Source organism: Leuresthes tenuis, unplaced genomic scaffold, assembly GCF_036924035.1.
Source record: "Leuresthes tenuis unplaced genomic scaffold, fLeuTen1.0.hap1 SCAF_19, whole genome shotgun sequence".
NCBI lineage: Eukaryota > Metazoa > Chordata > Actinopteri > Atheriniformes > Atherinopsidae > Leuresthes > Leuresthes tenuis.
Window position 1 is genome coordinate 3,727,067 of NW_027325373.1, and position 21,026 is coordinate 3,748,092.

Genomic DNA, 21,026 nt, shown 5'->3' on the forward strand with positions numbered 1-21,026 from the left:
CTGACCTGAAATATTTTTATTCCTCACACTTGGTGAGCAACCAAACCTGGATCACTCAGTGGGGTTACATGAGTGCCATCGGATCGGATTAATGGCTAAATTACAGTAAGACTGAGTTATTCAGTTCATGTAGACACCTTAATCTGAAAAATCAAATCGGATCGGGTTACTTGCGGTCGGATTAAGCCCCCGAAATAACTCGATCCAAATGTACACTCAGTCTACATGATGAGATTAACTGGATTACAGCTACAGTTGGGTTCTGCTCCTTATCTGAGGGTAATTATCCTTGGATATATGGTGGTGAATGAATGGAATCACTGGCACAAAGCATGTCATACCCCGGTACCATAGGTGGCGCTGTCCCCATTTCAGCTATCGCTAATAGAGCCACTTCCTGTTGATGTCATGAAGTGGTCCCAGTAGAGTGCCTGTGTAGAATTCCCTCCATTAGCTCTCCTATAGCTGCAAGTAGCCACATAACAGCAGCTATATGCTAACAGAGCTATAGCACACGTTCATTCATTCATTCTTCTTAAAGTATTGGTGAAATAAAGACAGATGATGCCTTATTTAGAGGCTGCATCCTCTAAGCCCCGTTCACTCCGTTATATGGATCGCGAGTTATCTAAATAGCTTCCGAAGGACGCCGACTTTCGCCAAACTCGGTGAGTAGATGAACGTATTTCATGCCAGAGATAAGGTCCAGGTTTAAAAATACCGGAGTTCCCCTTTAAGTTTTAGTCGTTTATTTTCTAGTCATCAATTTTGGCTGCTGTTTGGTGCTGGGATAAGATACTGTCAGTATAAGATAGTCTGCAAACAAAGACAATAGAAAAATGCAACAAATTAGAAGGTATTAGATGGTATTAGAAGTGTGTGACCTCCTAAGTGCAGCTCCATGCAGGGTTTGGACATTTAAAAGCAAGGTCAGCGGTTGCTTCCAAGCGTGCTTGTGTTTGTTTTGTAGTCGTCATTTAAATTTTCTGTCATTTATTAACGTGAAGCTCATGAAGCAACAACAACACATGCATACTCCTCATTAGCTGCAGTGTTCTTTGCGTTGTCTTGTGAAATATGAAGAGGTTGAAATGAAATAACGACAGCAGTTGGGTGAGCAAGACAGACAGACGTACCTGTGATTATTTTCTGGGCCTCATCATAAGTGAGACAAGTCCTAGCTCAGGTCTTTCACTGCCATTCAGTTAGTCACTCACACCTCGGTAATTGGTCCTCCATCATTCCTCCCTCCCTCCATTCTTCCTGACAATTAACAGCACAGGCAGAGGTGGATTTCACAGGCTGTAAACAGCTGTTAACTGCTGGAAATTTGGAGAAGTGTGCTGCCTTGCACACGGCTATAAAACTGGATTTTTTTCATTCTGTGACAGCCACAGACACGCTGAACTCTGCACATTTTCTGTTTCAGACAGAGGAACAACTGATGAGGCTTCGTTTAATCCTAAAATAATCAAGAATGATAGAGGACTGTTGATAGTTGTTGAACTGCTGTGTTTTTGTGCATCGTATTCTTCTCAGACACTGGTCAGTGCTCAGGATGAATGAATCCTCCCATACAGCCCAGAGCACCCATGTCAGAGCCGCTGACAGCGTATGTCTGCCTGCTATAATCTCAGAGTTCAGCTGAATGTCGCTGCTGCTGCTGCGTTGATCCTTTACCACCATCTAGTGGATGATTCGACATGGAAGCTGGTCACAACAGAGCCGACTGAACTCAGTCCTGCAAAGTGAAGCGTTTGCAGCGTCATTTCCACCTGAGCGTGACCTAAGAGCTCATTCATAATCACTGTATGAAAGAGGTAGTTAAGGAGTGTCATTTATGTTTTAATAAAAGACCAGACCTCGCCTGAACTGCTGTCTCACAGCTGCATGACTCCACCAGTGTGTCGAGTCTTTTCAGACAACAGTTTTAGTTTGGAAATACTTGAAAAGACTCAATTCGTCCCACACTAGTAGTTAATAATCTAATCTGTGTACCTCATAATGGAACATTTAAAAGGTTTTCCCACAAAAACGAGCTATTTTGAACTGAACAGTTAAGATGTAAAGCTTTTCCCTGATTCACGGAGCACAGATCCTCTCCTTCGCCGTTTGAAGCAGCTGAGATGTGCCAAACACACCCACAGACTTTCAGCTCGTTGGACACCCAGTGCACGCTCATTAAATCATTTCTTTTCTGTTTCACAACCTAAAATATCTTTCTGCACCCCGATAGTGGTGGTTAAGCTGGGTTAATCGAATAAAGCAATCACCATAAAAATCCATTTTAATTCCAGCTTGGAAGGCAGCAGGAAAGAAAGAGTGAGTGAGATTACTTCTGTGGACTACATTGTGATTAGGATTTCGTTCCAAGGCCAGCGTATTCCAAACATTACTCCTTGGGTCACTGGTGATATTCTAACCTAATTCTAGTATTTCACTCCCGTGTCTTTTCCATTACAATTATTAACACAATTAGATGTTAATTAGCTTAGATTATATGCTTTTAATAGCCTCAATTGCCTCATTTCCTCTGCCCTCCCTGTGTTTAATGACAAAACACACACACATGTAAGTCATTTACGTGATTCTACAAAGACAAGTTAATAGATGTCAGCTGGAACAAACTGTAAAGATGGAGAGTTTTTGTTTTGTTTTGTTACCAAAAGGTTAAATCGCTCCCGTGTCTCTAATGTTGTCATCAGCGTCGTTCCTGATTAGCATCCACGGCTCTTCCAGCTGCTGGAAACAGTCTGCAGCCTTGTTTAAGTTCCCCAAACCAGCGATTATTTTCTATTTGAAAGTTTTGCTTGGAATTATCTTGGGAAACAGAGCTACTGCGGCACCAAATCCCTGCTGTCTCGTTTAGAAACCTGTTGGGAGGCCTGAAAGCAAAGGTGCTGCTCTGACAGCTCGAAGCATTGGAGTAACGTTTGCTTTGTATGTTATTACCGTTTAAAATGTTCTGAACACACCAGTAATTACACAGATACTACACTTATGACTCATTGTGTAAACAAATCCCGTCACTCCCAAGCCAGGATAAGAGAGATGGACTAGATGACCCCAGTTTTTCCAGCTTCTTGGCCTCGGGCCCCTGCTGGTAAGTGGTCCTTCTGATGCCTCTTGTAATCGCCTCTGTGTATGAAGCCTTTCCCGCAGGCTGAGCAGTGAAACAGCATCTCCCCGACGTGGAGCCGCCGGTGCGTCTTGAGGCTGCTGCCCTGAGTGAACCTCCTGCCGCAGATGTTGCAGCCGTACATCTTCTCCCCGGAGTGAGTCACCATGTGCGTCTTGAGGTTTCCGGGGCTGCTGAACTTCTTCTCGCACTGATCGCAGGCGTACGGTCTTTCTCCAGTGTGGACTCTCATGTGAAATTTGAGCTTTCCCCTGGAGCTGATCTTTTTGCCGCACACGCTGCAGACGGGCTTCTGTCCCGGCTTCCTCCCGGTGTGGATCCTCATGTGGTTCTGCAGCGCGCTGGCGTGGCCGCAGCGCTTGCCGCAGGTGTCGCAGACGTAGGGCCTCTCCCTCGTGTGGGTCAGCATGTGGTGCTTCAGCGCGCTCTGGTGACTGCAGCCTTTGCCGCAGACTTGGCAGGTGAAGAGCTTCTCTCCCGTGTGTTTGCTCAGGTGGTTCTTCAGCACGCTCAGGTCGCTGCAGCCGAGGCCGAGCGCTTCGCAGCACTTTTCCTTCTGCGTGTGAGTGACTCTGTGAGTGGCCAGCGACGAGGATGACAGGAACCTTTCGCCGCACATTTCACAGACAAAATCTCTGTCCCCTGAGTGGAGATTCTCATGATCGGCCAAACTCTGCCTGCACTCAAAGGTCTCGGGACAGAGGGAGCAAACAAACGTCTTCTTCAGTGCGCCGCACCTGTGGCGCTGGAACGCCTGCTGCCCCGTGAAGTGGCGCTCGCACAGCGTGCACATGTGGGTGCTCGGCTTCTTTGCGGTGTGATTACGGACGTGTCGGTGAAAAGTAGACTTGTAAGCGAACTCCGTCCCACAGTCTGCGCATCGGTAGAGCTTCTCTCCCGTGTGTTTTCTCGAGTGAGCGATCAGCGCCCGGAGCACGGCGAAACGTTTGCCGCACTCAGAGCAAAGGTGAGGTTTGCTGTGAATCAGGAAGTGTCTGTCCATCAAGCATTTCAGAGCAAACGTTTTCTCACAGGAAGGACACTTGAACGAGCCTGCTGCCGCCTTCTTTTTCATCTTTGATGAAGTATCTGAAGAGCTGGAGTCCTCCGGGACGGCGTCTCCCTCACGCTCGGGGCCCGGCACAGAGGAGAGGGGTCCGGAGTTAGTCTGCTCCCATGTGGCTGCATCTGAGCAGAAAATTAAATGAAGAGGTGAAAACACACATAAGTTAGCTAAAAGTCCCATTTCAACATCTGTGTAAAATGTTTTGAAAATGTCGCAGAATAACATCTTATTCTCAACAGAACACAGACATGTCAAATGTTAAAAGTGAGACATTTTACTATTTCCTGAAAAATATTAGTTCAACTTGAATTTGGTGGATGCAACACAGCTCAAAGAAGTTGGGACAGGAGAAAAAACTCCATCATGTGGAGTGCATAATATCCTGCTTCAGGTTTCAGAGGATCAGGAGAGATGTCTGGGAGCAGGGCACATGGGTTAAAATCAATCCTGGAAGCATCCTCAGGCAGCACTGCATTAAAAACAGGAACAGCATCCTGGCTCAGGAACACTTGATGTACTTTCCCATCTCGCATGAATGGCAAATATTGCACACATCGTGGCTCTTTCTATCACTTTCACAGGCATGTCTGAATGAAGCGTGAGGAGAAACGTCTGAATTCCACCGCTGTAACAGACTGATGGTACGCATTTCATGTGTGAAAAGTTTTGGGAAACAGGATTCAAGGGCAGAGATGGCAGTTACCAGGTTCTCTCTCTAATTCAGGATCATCAGCTGCTGCCGTCGGATCTTCAGTCTGCCGCTCCTCTGAAAACACATCATAATAGAACATAATACTGAGGCAATTACTCGGTATCCTTCACAAGCAAGTGAAAGGACTGAACATTTGGTTGGGACTTCACAGGTTATTTCATAGGCTGCTCCTCGCTGAATACCTCTGCAGTATATATGGTCATTTTCTTTTGGGACGGCTGGCTGGATTTTTCTTCTTCTCTGGCACAATTTCCACCCTGCTGATTCTGTTATTTCACAAGAAAAGAAGAATAAATACAAGTGTATTAAAGTTTTAAATAATCTGCTTAAGTTTGAAGATGCCTCACTCTCTCTGTGCTCCATCATCGTCTCATCGTGCGTCCCAGTCCTCTGCTCTGCAGGAGGCGTCTCGCAAACCGACACTTTCAACATGGTTGAGATTTTCGCCGCGGCACCTTTGGTCCACGTTTCCATGAGGGCTGCGAAGCGGCTCTGTGGGGTTAATGTTGAGAGAGAAGACTGTGAAGATGGGCGGCCTTTACCTGCTCTATTTCACTGTAACCCCCAACACCCAAATAATACGCTTATACGGATCTGTAACCGACATCATGAAGATCGTGTCAACAGATATTCATCAAACTATGTCACGTATTATTAACACAGCATCACTTTTATAGGCATTGCAGATAAAAGGGACAATCAGTGGAATAAGGTGTCATGACACAGATGGAAAAGTGAGAGAAAAAAGTCAATTTCTTTATTTTATTGGAAACAATTCTTACAACTATGCACAATTACTCCAGTCCGTTCAAAAGATTCTGATCACTATAATAACACGATATATTACCGATGAAAAAACACGAAAAGATGGAATAAAACTTAAATATGCTATTAACCGAAGAGTGAGAATTAATTCTAAAACGTATGTCTAAATGAAAAGCAAAACAAATCAGTTTCTTAACAACTTGAATCCAACAATTTTTATTTCTGTAGGTTTTCTGGTTCGCAGCGTCATCACCATAGCTACAATCGATAGGCCTTATGGGTAGTGTAGTTTAAACCCCGAATAACTTTCAGTCTCCTTGTTATGCACCTGACATTAATCAAGCTAGCACCGTAACGGAAGTTGAACAAGCCTTATTGCGAGTTGTTGATATAACAGCTAATTATGTATTGTTCGTGGCGCAGTTTTTAGTTCCAGTTCAATCTCATCTCACGCAGCAGTTTTACCGTGATATCTCGAACAAACAGCTGCCTCTCGTGCGGTGGCGTCACTTCGCTGTCCTCTTCGCTCTTCACGGCAGTGACTGGAGCCGCGGCTGAGCGGTGCTGAGCGACCACAGTGTTAGCCGAGCACTCACTCAGAAGTCTGCCGAGCTCCGTCACCGCCGCTTCAACCAGAGACTCCATGACAGAACACATCTCACTCTCAAATGCCTCCAAACTGAACATGTTTGCGAGTAACTTGACCATCTAGTTATAGCTTTTAAATGCCTCTGAATGGAATGAGAATGAGCTACGGGCAAGTGTTTGTTGTGCCTTGTTTCTTCTTCGCTTGATCTAATGTAGACTGTATTTAGAATACTGCCATCTAGAGGAGATTAGGTGGCTCAGCATCTTTTGAAGCAGGGACACCTGTTTTTACTGTGGTTTGGCTGTTAGTTCCTGGAAATTCAAATCTCAGACATCGATTTAGAACATAAATCCAAGTGAATTTATCTATAATTTAAAAAATCTGTCTGGCACATTCGCTCTAGTTTTCCTGGTCTTGTGAAACTCTTAAGAAAGGGCTCTCTCTTCAGTCAAATTTTGTCCAGCACTGCATATATTGTATTATTAAATTTTGAACACCAATTGGTTTATTTAAATCAAGTGGGTTTCAATTTTATTCAAATATGACTGTGATGGTTGTTTTAGTTCCTCACTTTGAACACTAGAGGGCACAATTATGACGTAGATATGCGACTATCTTGCATTAAAGTACTTGAACAAAAATACAGTATTTTTTAAAAACTTAAAACGTAATGATATGTAACAGCTGTATCATAGTCGTCATGCCATGATACCCAGTGATAATCCCGGCTCTCTTTTCTTGCATGACACCTGTCACCCCCTCCAGGACCTCAGCACTTATTGTTTGCTTAGATTTCATAACGAAATGTTGGATGTTGACTGAACTCTTGTTCCTGCTGAACTGAGCCAGTGTGTTTGATCAAACTGCTGTCAGCTCAGAAGGCACAAGAGGCAGGCCAGATGTGTCCTTGGAGTTGTGGGATCAGGAGGCCACACCAGCTTTCCTCTGACGGTTCCACTCAAAATCCATGGGATGAGTCACAAATTCTGCAAAATGAAGTTAGCATAGCAGGATCTGAATCACTTTATTCTTAGTGCTTGTAGAAACCGAAAAGCAAACAGTCTTTATATTACTAATGGACTTTGTTCGTCATAATGACAGTAGGGCAAACACGGGCTGCATCACACTTCAGGGAGTTTCTGCTTCTGAGCAAGCTGGTTCATGAACATGGCTTAGTGGAAATTAGCCATTATTTGATCCGCCTGTGCTGAGTGAAATCGTCTGTCCTGTACTACACTCTCTTCTGTTTCTTTGAATTAGAACAAGCATCCATCATTTCTACAATGTAAAGCAGACACGAGAAAGTTAAAATATGATGAATAGATATGTAAAAGGATCTCAGCAGCACCTGGTCAATGCATTTTCAAAATCAGTGATACATTACCTCCTCAACAAAAAGCAATCGTACAGGGTTGGTTTGTTGAGAAAGTTAAAAAATCATGTGAAAACCTTGATGTCAGTGAGTCTGTTCTCTGTCACAAACATAAAGTGGATTCATGACCTTTTCTACAAAGTCACGAAGAGCTGAAAATGTAGACGATTTGTAAAGGTAGCATTTGCGGTGGAGCTGTCTCGTAGGATCACATCAGACTTCGCAGATGTGCAGGAAATTGGCCGTTCGGCTTAGAAACACAGAAACTGGGTCTCCACTCACGAGTGAAGCAAATCTCTAGCGATCTTTTGAAAAGTCACATAAACAGAAATGTGAATCTGATGCATTTCAACATGACTTTTTGAAGCGAGTAAACGAGGCCGTTTCATCTTCAGTGTTGCTCGTAGTTGTTCGTCTGGAATACCTTAATCTCTGAGGTATTGTATCATATCTGGGAAGACGCCAGTCAGTCGCATGAGTTTACTGCTCGCTTGTCCAGACCAGAACCAGCTGGTGAATCATGTCCTTTTCATTTCTGCCAGGTCAGACCTGAGTAGCAGAAGCGTTTCCACGCCCCCTAATACGCATCAAGTCTTCTTCAAAACAGACAAAAAACTCCTCAAACAAGCAAGCAAACTTTTTTTTCTTCCACCTGCTCTTATTTATATCTTCTAGGTGTGAATCAAAAATAGCCTTGAAAACCCACTAAAGACAGAAGAATTTTAAGTCAACATAACGGTGAATAATTGACTGGGAATACGGTCAAAAAGAGGAATGGAAACGATAAAAAACAAATAAGCTTCAGCTGATGTGTAATAGGGTTAATATGCTTACATGAGATGGTTTTTAGCTGTTTTGACTCGTGCGTTAGGGGGGCATGGAACCCTTTTGTATGGATTGTATCTGACCTGGCAATGATTAAAATGACGTGGCTCACCTTGACTGACTGGCGTCTTCGCAAATATGATACGATATGCCAGAAATTCCCTGAGATGAAAGCTTATCCTGACGAAGAGCCCTCACTCCTTGAGGATGTCCACCGCACTTTTTTTTTTTTTTTATTAATCATTTCTCCTTGAGGTTTGTTTCCAGTTAGGAGAACTACTTCTTCTTGTAAAATACGTAGCCTTCAGCGCACAACACAGCCTCGTTTATTCACTCCAAACTAGTTAGTGAAAAATTCACATTGCTATTCACAAAATGGCTTCAGACTTGTTGCAGAAGTGAACAGGAACGTGTCTCGTGTGTACATAGCAACCTCTCTGGCTGTCACTTTTCCACACTGGATGAAATTAATCAATTCAGCCATTTTCCACACCAGTTTTATCTCATTCAGAGTCCCTGAGCGGTTGGAGCCCCTCGCAGCTATGATAGGTGTGTGGGTTACCCTCTGGATGAGCCATCAGTCTTTGAGAAGTCTACCACAGAGACAAACTATCATTCACTTTTACATTCAAGATCTCCAGGTAACCTAACATGCATATTTTTGGACTGTGGGTGGAAGTACCAGCAGAGAACCCACAGCAAACAGTGAGAACAAGCAAGCTCCAGCTGAGATTCAAACCAGGAGCAACTTTAACTTTAACTGTATTAAAAATAATAAGAATAAATGTTGTTGCAAGAGTGAAAACTGCTGGAGATATCAAATGTTGAAAATGAAAGACTGTTACAATTATTAATGTTAATCATGTGAAACAACTAGTCAGTCACCAATTATTCGCTCAGTTTTCAGTTCAGAGAAATTTCTGCCCAGTCCAAGGAGACAAAGACAACTGCTGAAACTGAAATGGAAGAAATTCTGCCCCGAAGGCCCGATTTCAGCAGGGAAAAAAAGGCTGCTGGTGGAGTGGGGGGGCGGCAACGTTTACAAAGTTCTACAAACTCAAGTTCAAGCTTCCTTCCGCAGACAGATCTTGAAATAACTCGAGACCAAACCAACATAACTGAGCATAAATTTAACCAAGATATTATACTTGGTCCAGAATTAGATGTATCCTGTTCCTGTTGTCCACAAATCCCACGAAAAGTCCAACAATGTGCATCTCATTATCTCCTGACCCTGTCAGCTGCAGCCTTCAGGTTCCTGCTAAGGAATTTTATTTGATAAATGGAGCTTAAAGCAAACTGTTAACAGCGCATTGCACATCAGTGAGCATCTTTGGGAGAAGGACTGTGTGTGTGCTCTTCACTCAAAATTAGTGATGGAGAAAGTCAAACTCAGTGTAACAGAGGGCTGTTTCTGGAATAATCAGAGAAGCTTTCCAAGACAAGAGTAAGTAATAAGGTTTGGTTAATTATTCGTGAGCTCAAAGTCTTGATTTTGTTGAAAAAACAGTGAATTTGTACACCTTTTATCAGAGGCTTCAGATTTTGTGCTAAAAGCCTAGAAAGAAGCAAGCGTAAATACGCCGTCTGGGAAATGCACAGTATCCAAATTCACAAACTGTGACACGTGCCCATCCCCTCTGTACAAGTGAAGAACTTAGCCACTGTGAACACATATCTAAGACTCCCTGTTCAGCAGTGGACTAAGCTCTGCACCTGATCAGAAACAGTGGCCACACACAGACAACACAGACACACTCATCCACTGATCTTGCCTCAGATGACCTCTTCCTTGAGACGGATCCACTGACTGGCAGCTCGAGGAAGTCCTGTCTTAGAACCATGAGTAAAGTAAAAAAACAGAGCTGGTGGAAGAAAGTATGAAGCTCTCCTGGGATCAGAAAACAAGTTCGGCGTGTCCACCCCCGGCTCCAGCACCAGCAGACACCGCAGCAGTGTAGTAATCCCTGGCAATGTGATTTTTCTTTAAAACTGACCCAAATCATCATGCCAGAGACCCACACAGCCCCGGCAAACGGCTCGGTCCTCCAGGGGGAAGCGCCACCGCTCTGTGAAGTCATCTCGCTGCTTTTTCCTGCTACTTTTTCTCTCACGTTCTGCTCTCCCCAGTCCTCCCTCCCCCACTCTCCACTCTCAGGCTCCCATGCTCGGTTTAACTTTGGGTATTTCCCTCATTAACTGTTACGCCTATGTGAGGGACTCCAGAGAGGCCCGAGGAAGTCTGGCTCTGAAACAAAATGACAGCATGCCCCTCTGATAGTAACGAATGATAATCACCCCCTCGCTCCTGAGCCGGTCTCATGGCAGGTGTGAGAGCATTCTGGGACACATCTGCTTACACAAAACAAGGAAAAGCTTTCTGCCGCTTTCTGTTTTCTTTACGCTGTTGTGACTCTTGCTCGTTTGTGGCAGGAAGTCATGTAAACCTTCATTTAGATCCATAATTTGACAAATGTATACAACGGAATCGTTGTAACAATGGTTCTTTGCAAATCTAAGTCTCAAGTGGTTGATGTCATAAATAGCCATAGAATGTTTTATTCATTGCTAACACTTATAATCCCATTAATTATGTATTGTAAAGCCATCACACAATATCAAGCCTCACTCCTGTTTTCACATAATAGTCATGTTTACGCAGCACAAAGGCGGGCCACAGCGTTCATGTTAAACACACAGCTGCTTTCCTAAGCTATGCAGCATTAAAATAAATGGGATTAAAAAGTTTAGTCAGAGTCACATGCTCCAAAGAGAATCTATTTAAACAAATGAGATAGAAGTATTACATTTCCTTTATTCAATAACTTGTAGAACCACCTTTAGAGCAATAACTTCAAGTAATCAATTTCAGTCTGACGTTATCAGTCCTTCTGTCCCACTTTTTTTTGTAACGTTGCTTCAGCTCATTGAGGTTTGCAGCATTGGTTTCTGCACAGCTCTCTTAAGGTCCCACCACAGCATTTCAGTCAGGCTGAGGTCTGGACTCTGACTGGACCGTTGCAACACCTTGATTCTTTTCTTTTTCCCACATTCTGCTGTAGATCTGCTGCTGTGTTTGGGATCTTTGTCCTGTTGATGAGCCAGTTTCAGCCCAGCTTTAGCTGTGGGACAGATGGCCTCACATTTGACTCTAGAATACTTTGGTATCCAGAGGAGTTCATGGTGGACTCAATGACTGCAAGGTGCCCAGGTCCTGTGGCTGCAGAACCAGCCCAGATCATCAGCCCTCCACCACCATGCTTGACAGCTGGTATGAGGTGTTTGTGCTGATATGCTGTGTTTGGTTTCCTCCAAACGTGCTGCTGTGCATTAGGACCAAACATCTCCACTTTGCTCTGGTCTGTCCAAAGGACATTGTTCCAGAAGTCTTGAGCTTTGTTCAGATGCAGCTTTGCAAACCTAAGCTGTGCTGCCATGTTCTTTTTAGAGAGAAGAGGCTTTCTCCTGCAGCCCTTCCAAACAAGCCATCCTTGTTCAGTCTTTTTCTAATTGTGCTGTCATGACCTTTAACCTTTAACATGCTAACTGAGGCCTGGAGAGTCTGAGATGTAGCTCGTGGCGTTGATCAGTTTCTCTGAGTATTGCACAGTTTGACCTTTGTGTGAACTGTGGGGAAGATTGGTAAATATCTTCTATATAATCCACTGGTGAATAATCTTTCTCACTGTAGAATGAAGGCCTTATAACCCTTCCCTGATTGATGGGCAGGAACAACTACTTCTCTAAGATCAATGCTGGTGTCTTTCCTCCTTGGCATCGTGTTAAAACACACCTGAATAATGTCAAAGCCTCAGCTTTTATAGAGGTGATCACACTTTCTGATGATCCATTAATCAGATACATTGATTAGCAGCAAATGGCTGCTACTTATCCTCTCAAATATTTTGGTAGCAATAAGGGCAGGCTTATCTTTTTCACATGAATAAATCACGGTGTAATTGTTCATCAAGGCTGCATTCACCTATTTCTAAGACCTGGTAAAGACCTGAAGATCTGGAGGCTGAAATTTCATGTTCAATCAAAGGGATGGTCATCAGGTGTGGGGGGGTGCCCTGTTCTGCTTAAGAAAAAGGGATCTATCAGAGTTTGAACTTCACAACACCTGTTTTTGGAAGTATATTTGATAGTTTTTGTCGGTTTGCTGAAGGTCTCAAGGACAACCACATGACTGTGTAACAACATGGCGGTGTTAGTATCATGATTTGGGCCTTTATTTTCTAAATGTGGAATCATTGATTCAACATTGAATGGATTATCTGTGTATAAATGTACTGACCTGAAATCTGCAAATGTTTCAGGCCAGATTTATTCAGAAATATAAAACGTTCTTTACTTAACGAACTTTAAAGCTGAAGTTCAGGTAATAACAAACAGAACTGGAGTTAAATAGCAGTAACATACCAGAGGTTGTTTAAAAAGTTACAAGAGAGGCAATCTGACCTGTCAGCAGGGCTCTGGCTCCCCCATCCCAGCCTTTTATTGGATTCAGCGCTGACAGCATCATCCGAAGAGTTGCAACCCCTCCCATCACTCTGGATCACAAACTGAGGGTAAAATGAGAAGAACAAAGAACTGTCAGGGATTTCTCACATTTCACATGATTTTCTGACAAATTATTTGGGTATAAGCTAACTTTTAAAACTGATTACTTAATGCATTCTGCAGCTCTCTCAGCAGTTCTTAAACTAGATGAACAACAGTGGCAACATGCGGATCCAGAGCTGGTAGGATGTTTAAACGTATAAACTGTCTTTGCATGTTAATATTTGGTTATTTGGTTTATCATTTCATATATTCTTAGGGGAGAGATCCTGATGTGGTCTACATTACGCTCGAAGTTAAAGTAAAATGGGAACTGGACAGCTACCGACCAATCCCTTCATTCTCCCTGCAAGTTTTACGGTTTTACAAATCTGCTGAGCAAATGATCAGTTGGAGTCATGTGTGTTAAAACAAGATTATGTTTTAGCTGTTTAATGCTCCCCCATGACCAGCAGCCTGGGTGGAGAATGCAGCAGACGGCCGCCAAGCACAGATGTGCAAAAGTCGCTTACTCGTCCAAGACACTGCAAGATTAGAGTTCTTAGTCTCAAACTGTGCACATTGTCAATGTTTTGCATCATTGCACATGTCTTTGTTGGGAATATTATAACTGATTCTTAAAATTCTGACAAAACACAGGCCCTTTGTTAAAAGCAGCAAAGACACATCATTTGTTTCTTTGACTGAATCTATGAGAAATACAGTTTGGCAGGTATAAAATGGTAATTTTGCATTAAAAAATGCAGTGTTTTTTGGAAAAAATTAAAAAATTGGATAAGCGAAGAACAAATCTTTTGCATTTGAACATTGTATTAAAGATGTGTTCTTAAGAAATAAGAAAAAATGCAAAGAAGAGCTTTGGGATGTCCTTCAAGAAGCCTGGAGAACTATTCCTGAAGACTCCTTAAAGAAATGACAGAAAGCTGGTCTCAGAGGGTTCAGGCTGTGTTGGAGAGTAAAGGAGCTCAGACCAAACACAAGCTCACTAGACCTGTACAAACTCTGTTTTTGCCTTATATGCTGTACTTTATAAACAGTCAAATTTCTGGAAAAGCTGAGACCAGAATGCAACAATTTGCAGATTTCCCAAACCAATATATTATTCAACATATAACAGAAAACACATAAAATCTTGAAAGTGAGACGCTTTGTTGTTCCGTGGAAAAATACCAGCACCTTAACGGCATAGAAACAGCACCTTAGAGAGGAAGCTGCAAAAACTGCATCATTTGTGGAGCAGTTTCAGAATATGTTCCTAAATGTAAACTTGTGAAAGTTCATCTACAGAATATAATATCATCAAATGGTTCTGAGAACCTGGAGATATCTCTGTGAGTAAGAGACACAGCCAAAAATCAATATTGGCCCTCACTGCATTAAAAACGGATGTGATTCTGTCCTGGAAAGCGCTGCACGGGCGCAGGAACATTTCCAGAAATCCTCGTCTGAGAACATATCCACAAGGCAGGTTAAAGCTCTACAATGTGAAAAAAAAAGGGCATTTGTGAACCTGAGCCCGAAAAAGACACAATCTTCTCTGGGCCAAAACGCTAAAGTGGAAAACTGTTCTGTGACTTTGCAAATTTCTCTCCTCAGTTCCCAGGCATGTGCAGACTGTTGTGAAAAGATGAAGGGAAACTACAACGTGGTGAACACGGTCCAGTCTTTTTAACGCGTGTTGCTGTCATCAAATTTAAGATTAGCAAATTCATTTTATGTCAAACAGTAAATTGTTTCTTTGCCAACATTTCACAGCTGAAAAGACACACGTCACCCAACCTTGTGAGAGAGTTAACTCAATTAAATTATCAATGTTACAACGTTTTCTTCCAGAAGATGGAATCTACATTATTGAAGGTCTGGCAAATGTATTCTGAGTCAGGGGACGAGGCAGGGAAGCTACTATATTAAACAGAGAGAGAAAGCTTCCACCGTTCCAGCTGTTCGATGGTAACTATCGAAATTAATAAAACTACTGCCCCTCCACTGCCTTTCAACCTGAAATTCCACTGTCACAAGCAAGGTGTCAGATATTTAGGCATCCTCTTCCCCCCAAAGTTTAAAGGCTTGGTTAAAGTTCATTTTTAACCATTTTTTCATAACATCACTTGTAATGTCAAAAGGTGGGCAGCACTGAATTGGGAAGGTCAGTGTCATAGAAATGAACCGTATCCTCTAACTTAACTACTTAATCTATCGTATCCACCTGGAGGCAAATAGTCAAAGAATAGTAAAGACTTTTATCTGGAATGGTAAGAGACCATGCACCTCCATAAGTTATGGAGACTTGTTGACAGAGAAGGTTTAAGACTACCTAAGATGTGTTTCTGTATTTAGCAGACGCTTTTATCCAAAGCGACTTACAAATAAAGATATAACAGCTATAAAAAGCTAACAATAAACTACATAGAAGGAACCCAGGAGTCCGACTCTGTCAGAGGGGACAGAGTAGAGATAGGGTGCAGGCATAGAAGGAAGTGCAGAAAGATAAAGTGCAGAGATAGAGGGGGGAGGGAAGTACAAGGGAAGTGCTGGGATAGGAGATGCTCTCTGAAGAGCTGGGTTTTCAGGAGCTTCTTGAAGATAGACAGGGACGCCCCTGTTCTGGTAGCGCTCGGTAGGTCATTCCACCATCGTGGGACGACACATGAACAGAGTTTCGATTGTCTTAGGCGTGGTGTAGGAGCTGCTAGACGACAATCCTGGGACCAACGGAGGGACCCAGTTGTGACATAAGCCTTTGCAAGAGCATTCAAGTAGATGGAGCCGTTCCATTAAGCACTTAAGCACTAAAGATGTTATTCTATAACTACTCCTCCAATTTAAGACATCTAGCTCACAGGTCAGTCCTTCCTGAAGAAGGCACCACCCTGGCACTGTATTGAGCAGTCTGTTGCTCCAGTGCCACCACCGCAACATAAGGCGCATTCGGACCGAGACGTTCTAAGAACTGTCCACCTCGAATTTAGTTATAAGAACTGCCCTTCCCCAGGGGAACTGTTTCATTTTGCATTCGCACATGAGTCGGGGACCTTTACAGCGACAGACGTGTTACTTTAGCGCCACTCAGCAACAGAACAGAACCCGGGAAAAGTAAGGAGAGAAGAAAACAACAGCACCAAGAAGCTAACATGGAGAGCGAGGAGGCCACCGTGTTCATGGTCTGCATGGCAGTGATATTAATCATGGACGATCACATCAGGCGTCTAAGATGGAGGCTGGAAGAGCTCACAGCGAGAGTCAGGAGACGGAGAATCCAGCAGCGGGCGATACTTCTTCCTTTCATGGAGGAAAGAAGGAGAGCAGAGCGCCGCAGACAAAGGAGACGAAGTTTAACTTATTAAACAGGCGCCGGTTGGGTCCGTGTCGTATGAGGAAACATTTCAGACAAGGGGCGGAGCTACCAGCCACCAAACACCTACGTCATGTGTTCCTATGGAACCCAGAAAAGACCCTGAAGGAGCTAAAATGGTTCCAGGAACTGAGGGCCTGGGCCGTGGTATGAGCGAAAAAACGTCCCTATTCCTGAAAAGGTTCTAGGAACTGCGAAAGGTTCCTACAGTGGGAATTCACCTATATAAGATGGACCCCTATCTAGTATCTGGCTAAATCCAAAAGTATGCATCGAAAAATCCCCCATATGGTGGAGAGATTGGTTGGAAAGGGACATTGTTCCTTTGGGTGATCTGTACCACAACGGTATCTCGAAGTCCTTTGAAGACCATTTGGAGTCCCAAACTTCACTACTTACTGCTGAGGATCTTTAGCTCTAATGCTCCTAAAGCAGCTTGGGTCATAGAGGAAATATTAAGATGCTACGGTCAAGGATTCAAGGCTTCTGCATACTATTCTATGATGATTCAGACAGTGAGAGATGGGGCCCTTAGGGCTCTCAAACAGACATGGGAGAGGGACCTCAGTCTGACACTGGAGGCTGATGAATGGGAAGGAATTTGTTGAAACATACTAGCAGTGTCAAGGGATGCAAGAGTATGTCTAAATCAGTTTAAAATAATGCGTAAGTTTTACTGGACTCCCTCTAGATTATTCATAGTTGGTCTGAATGACAATGAGGGTAATTTTATATATGCTTTATGGTTCTGTGACAAAGTGCAAGAATTCTGGAAAAGGATACGTAGTCACCTCAGCGAGATCTCAGAGACCCAGATTATTCCTTTTATGGGATGGAACAGTCTTATCCGAAGAAAACACATTTAAACTAGCTTCATGATGGGCAAAAAGATACTTCTCAGAGGTTGGAAGGCTGAGGGAGGGGATGATGAACTGCACTGTTAATCAAACAAAATTAATAGTTGTACCTATTTCATGTTTCTCTAGCAACAGAGAAGGAAACGAGAGGTTTTTCTAGACTTTTGAACAGTATTGAAAGCTTGTTTTTTATGCTTTTTTTCTTCAATGTAAAGGGCTTGCAGACAGTGGGAACCATTGTGTTGACAGGTTTGCATGTGAAGACGTGATCCTTCTGGGATGTAAGTCAATTCTCAGGTTGTAATCGAGTTATCGGTTTGAGCCTGAAGGTAAATGTCAGCTCAGCAGGCTTATTTTCTGTTGTTCAGTTCAGTTTTTCTAGGATTATCCACAAAGACACAGTGGCCAAGATGATTGAAATGAATTTGAATCGTTTTGTATTGATTTATGCTTCATGGTTGCACGCCACGACAGCCTCTTAAAGCCGTCACTCATCTCGTTTTCATCTTACTCAACCACACCTTACTCTGAGGTTTAAATTGCTCCTGCAAATTAGGATAAAATCCTGCTGTATGTCGAGCAGTCGGAGCGCATGTGACTGCTGGAGCTGACTTAATGGGAATCACACTGCCTTAACACACTGGATTCTGCTTGCTGGGGTTTCACTTTTTGCATGTTTGATCTGCAGAGGCATGACATACCAAGCGTGATCTTGGCATGTGACCCCACCAGCTGTTCAGTCTCTCTGCTTTTGACCTCCAAACCCTTGGGAGTCAAAGTCAGCTCATGCTTGACTTGTTGGGGCATTTATGAGAGGTGGAGACCCTGCGACTGACGGATTGCACTAGAACTATTAGAGCAACTTAGTGGAAAACGAGTTTAAAATTCCTGGACTCCAAAAACACCAATATTAAGCAAACAGGAGCAAACAGGAGGCTGTTTAAAAGTTTTAATGTTCTTATAAAGCCTCTAAATGTTTTAAGCAGGTTTGGATTTATATGTTGTGTTCATTAAGTTGTCAAGACTTTGATTTGATTCAGTTTCAGAGTATTTTACCTGGTGTTCATCCGCTTTTTGACCATTTTGTTCCCTTCCGACCTTAAATTCAGAACTCTGAACTCTTAGTGACTTTTCTTCTAACTATTAAGCCAATCGATAAGGCCACAATCAAAAAAAATAACGCGTTATTTTCATTTTTTTTTATTAATCGCATCGCAATTAACGCGTTAACTATGACAGCCCTAAAAATATTATGATCTGTGGATGGAAGGGAGAAGTGTGAAGTTACATTGCTCATGGGTAACAGTGTCAGGACACTCATGCTGGAGGTGTAAACTCACTCATTCATACTTCTACAGATTTCTTACCTGTGGCACGAGGCCGTGAACTCTTTGAGTATTTCTTCACACAACTGCCACAGTTTGTGTGACACTGAAACCCTTTTTTAAAATGAAGCTATTATAACGGCACTTCCACCCTTAAGCAGTTTGATTCAACTGTCTGAGAACAACGAGTTGTCCTGTCCAACGCTTTCATGTCATTTTTCACCCAGAATTCTGGGGATTTAATAGAGCTGCAGCCACAGCAGATGACTTCTGTTTTAAAGTGTGAGCTTTTTTCATTTAAGCAAAGGGAAACTGATAAGATTTGGCAGATCAGTGGCAGTATAATAAATGCAGTGAGAGCAAGAGACAACAGTTTGTGAAGTCAGCCCGTCGAGCATGTCTGAACATGGCTCGTGACTCCTCGAGGAGTCAGTGTTGGAGCCAAAACTCTTTGCTCTATATAAATCATATATGCTCAGCTTCTAAGGTTTTATCATCATTATTGATTGTGCAAACATTTTCTGTTCTCACGAGAATTTAAACCCTATCACTGAGGACAAGAGCAAATTATCACTATCATTATTAACTTATCATGTGTGGAAGCTGTGTTAAGAACACATGGCCACAGTAAAGATGGGTTTAAACTGAAATAATATGTGAAAAGATTAACTGGAAATCCCACATTAAAGGTGAACATGCTAAACCGCTAAGAAGTATCTCAGTATTACGTATAATAATACGTTTAATTAACAATATTGAATATCTGGAACACACTAACTTGCTGTATTTGCATTCAAAGCTATTGAAATTGTCAGATCTGTCGGAATATCAGACAGCTTCATTAATAAAACCGAACCAGGAAACATTCAGGATTTATTCAGTGATAAAGAGGCGGCTGAGAGATGAAGGTGAAAATGTTCCTTCAGAGTTTGTAGCAGACGACCAGGAGATGCTTTGCATTTAAATCTTTGGGGTGAAACTATGGAACAGTCTCAATATGGAGCTGAAGCCATGTCCAAACAGTCACCAGTTTAAGGAAATGTTTAGCAATACGATCTTTAACAGGTGTACGGATCAAAAAGGAGTCGGGATAATTCAATTTTTACCAATTTGTGGTCATTTAATTTCAGTTTTTATTCGATGTATCTTCCTCTACTCTCTGGGAATAATAAGGTAAAATGGTTGATAAATAACTCTGAATATCTTATTAGTTTAATCAGTTACTGTCTTCTGTTTTACATGCATAAGCAAGCATTAACTTTGTGGTTTTGTATATTAAATATATATCTTGTGGATTATATATAATGATATACACATTCAAAAGATAGATAGATAGATAGATAGATAGATAGATAGATAGATAGATAGATAGATAGATAGATAGATAGATAGATAGATAGATAGATAGATAGATAGATAGATAGATAGATAGATAGATAGATAGATAGATAGATAGATAGATAGATAGATAGATAGATAGATAGATAGATAGATAGATAGATAGATAGATAGATAGATAGATAGATAGATAGATAGATAGATAGATAGATAGATAGATAGATAGATAGATAGATAGATAGATAGATAGATAGATAGATAGATAGATAGATAGATAGATAGATAGATAGATAGATAGATAGATAGATAGATAGATAGATAGATAGATAGATAGATAGATAGATAGATAGATAGATAGATAGATAGATAGATAGATAGATAGATAGATAGATAGATAGATAGATAGATAGATAGATAGATAGATAGATAGATAGATAGATAGATAGATAGATAAGATAGATAGATAGATAAGATAGATAAGATAGATAGATAGATAGATCCATTGAAAAGGGGTAGTAATACATCAGCTAATCTTTCAAATATACATTTTTGTTATTGCTTTCTGTATTTTCAAGCTGTCCAAAATAAAGATTTCAGTTCATTGTCACTGCAGGGTACCGACACCACAGCGAACTTTGGTTTTTGTTAGCTCCTTAAAAAGCAACAAAGACTAAATGAAAGTGAACAAAATAACACAATAAAAGTATGTTGAAGATATGCTTTCAGATTATCCTGCAGGATGATAATAATAAGTAGGACAAAAAGGCACTGACTTACTGTATAAGGTGGTCTGTCCTCCTCCTCACACCCTGACCCTGTGACACTGCCTTCCTGTGAGTTTCTCCTGCATCCAGAATGCCAGAGGAAGCAGTGGGCCGAGGCTGACGTCTGTCTCTCCTGTTATAAATCAGGCTTTATGAGTTGACTTAGTGTCGTTTGTGCACGAGGCCTGCCCCCAACCCCACAACAATTCAAAGAGCAGTTTGTTGGCCTGTCCCTTATGGACACAAAGCAGTTCTTTCAGCCGGTGGCTGAGTGTAGGAAGTCATGCATTGTACCCCAGTTCTCTCAATTCAGGCCACTTGGACAAAACTTAATTAGCGTGGTGTTTTCAGACAAAACA

At 42.2% G+C, this 21,026-nt stretch overlaps 1 protein-coding gene across 2 annotated transcripts; it reads right to left on the minus strand.

The window, feature by feature from the left end:
• Positions 1-2,050: 2,050 nt before the first annotated feature.
• LOC140277260 (uncharacterized) lies at positions 2,051-20,794 on the minus strand. Of its 2 annotated transcripts, XM_072372222.1 has the most exons (6): positions 20,681-20,794; positions 12,930-13,033; positions 5,265-5,409; positions 5,100-5,183; positions 4,909-4,971; positions 2,051-4,327 (listed from the first exon to the last, which is right to left on the minus strand). In XM_072372222.1, the coding sequence occupies exons 3-6, from the start codon at positions 5,389-5,391 to the stop codon at positions 3,057-3,059; spliced, it is 1,545 nt and encodes a 514-aa protein (XP_072228323.1). In that variant the 5' UTR covers positions 5,392-5,409; positions 12,930-13,033; positions 20,681-20,794; the 3' UTR covers positions 2,051-3,056. The 2 variants fall into 2 exon arrangements, with proteins under 2 accessions (XP_072228323.1, XP_072228322.1); XM_072372221.1 differs by lacking the exons at positions 12,930-13,033; positions 20,681-20,794 and adding an exon at positions 6,148-6,759.
• Positions 20,795-21,026: the final 232 nt, after the last annotated feature.

What these genes read in the sequence shown, in the direction of transcription:
- LOC140277260 (XM_072372221.1), bottom strand. Translation starts at nt 6,390, where the DNA reads ATGGTCAAGTTACTCGCAAACATGTTCAGTTTGGAGGCATTTGAGAGT. An exon ending in TGTTTGTTCGAGATATCACG is followed by an intron (nt 5,410 to 6,147) that starts GTAAAACTGCTG and finishes TTAACCCCACAG; the next exon opens with AGCCGCTTCGCAGCCCTCAT. An exon ending in TGACCATATATACTGCAGAG is followed by an intron (nt 4,972 to 5,099) that starts GTATTCAGCGAG and finishes ATGTGTTTTCAG; the next exon opens with AGGAGCGGCAGACTGAAGAT.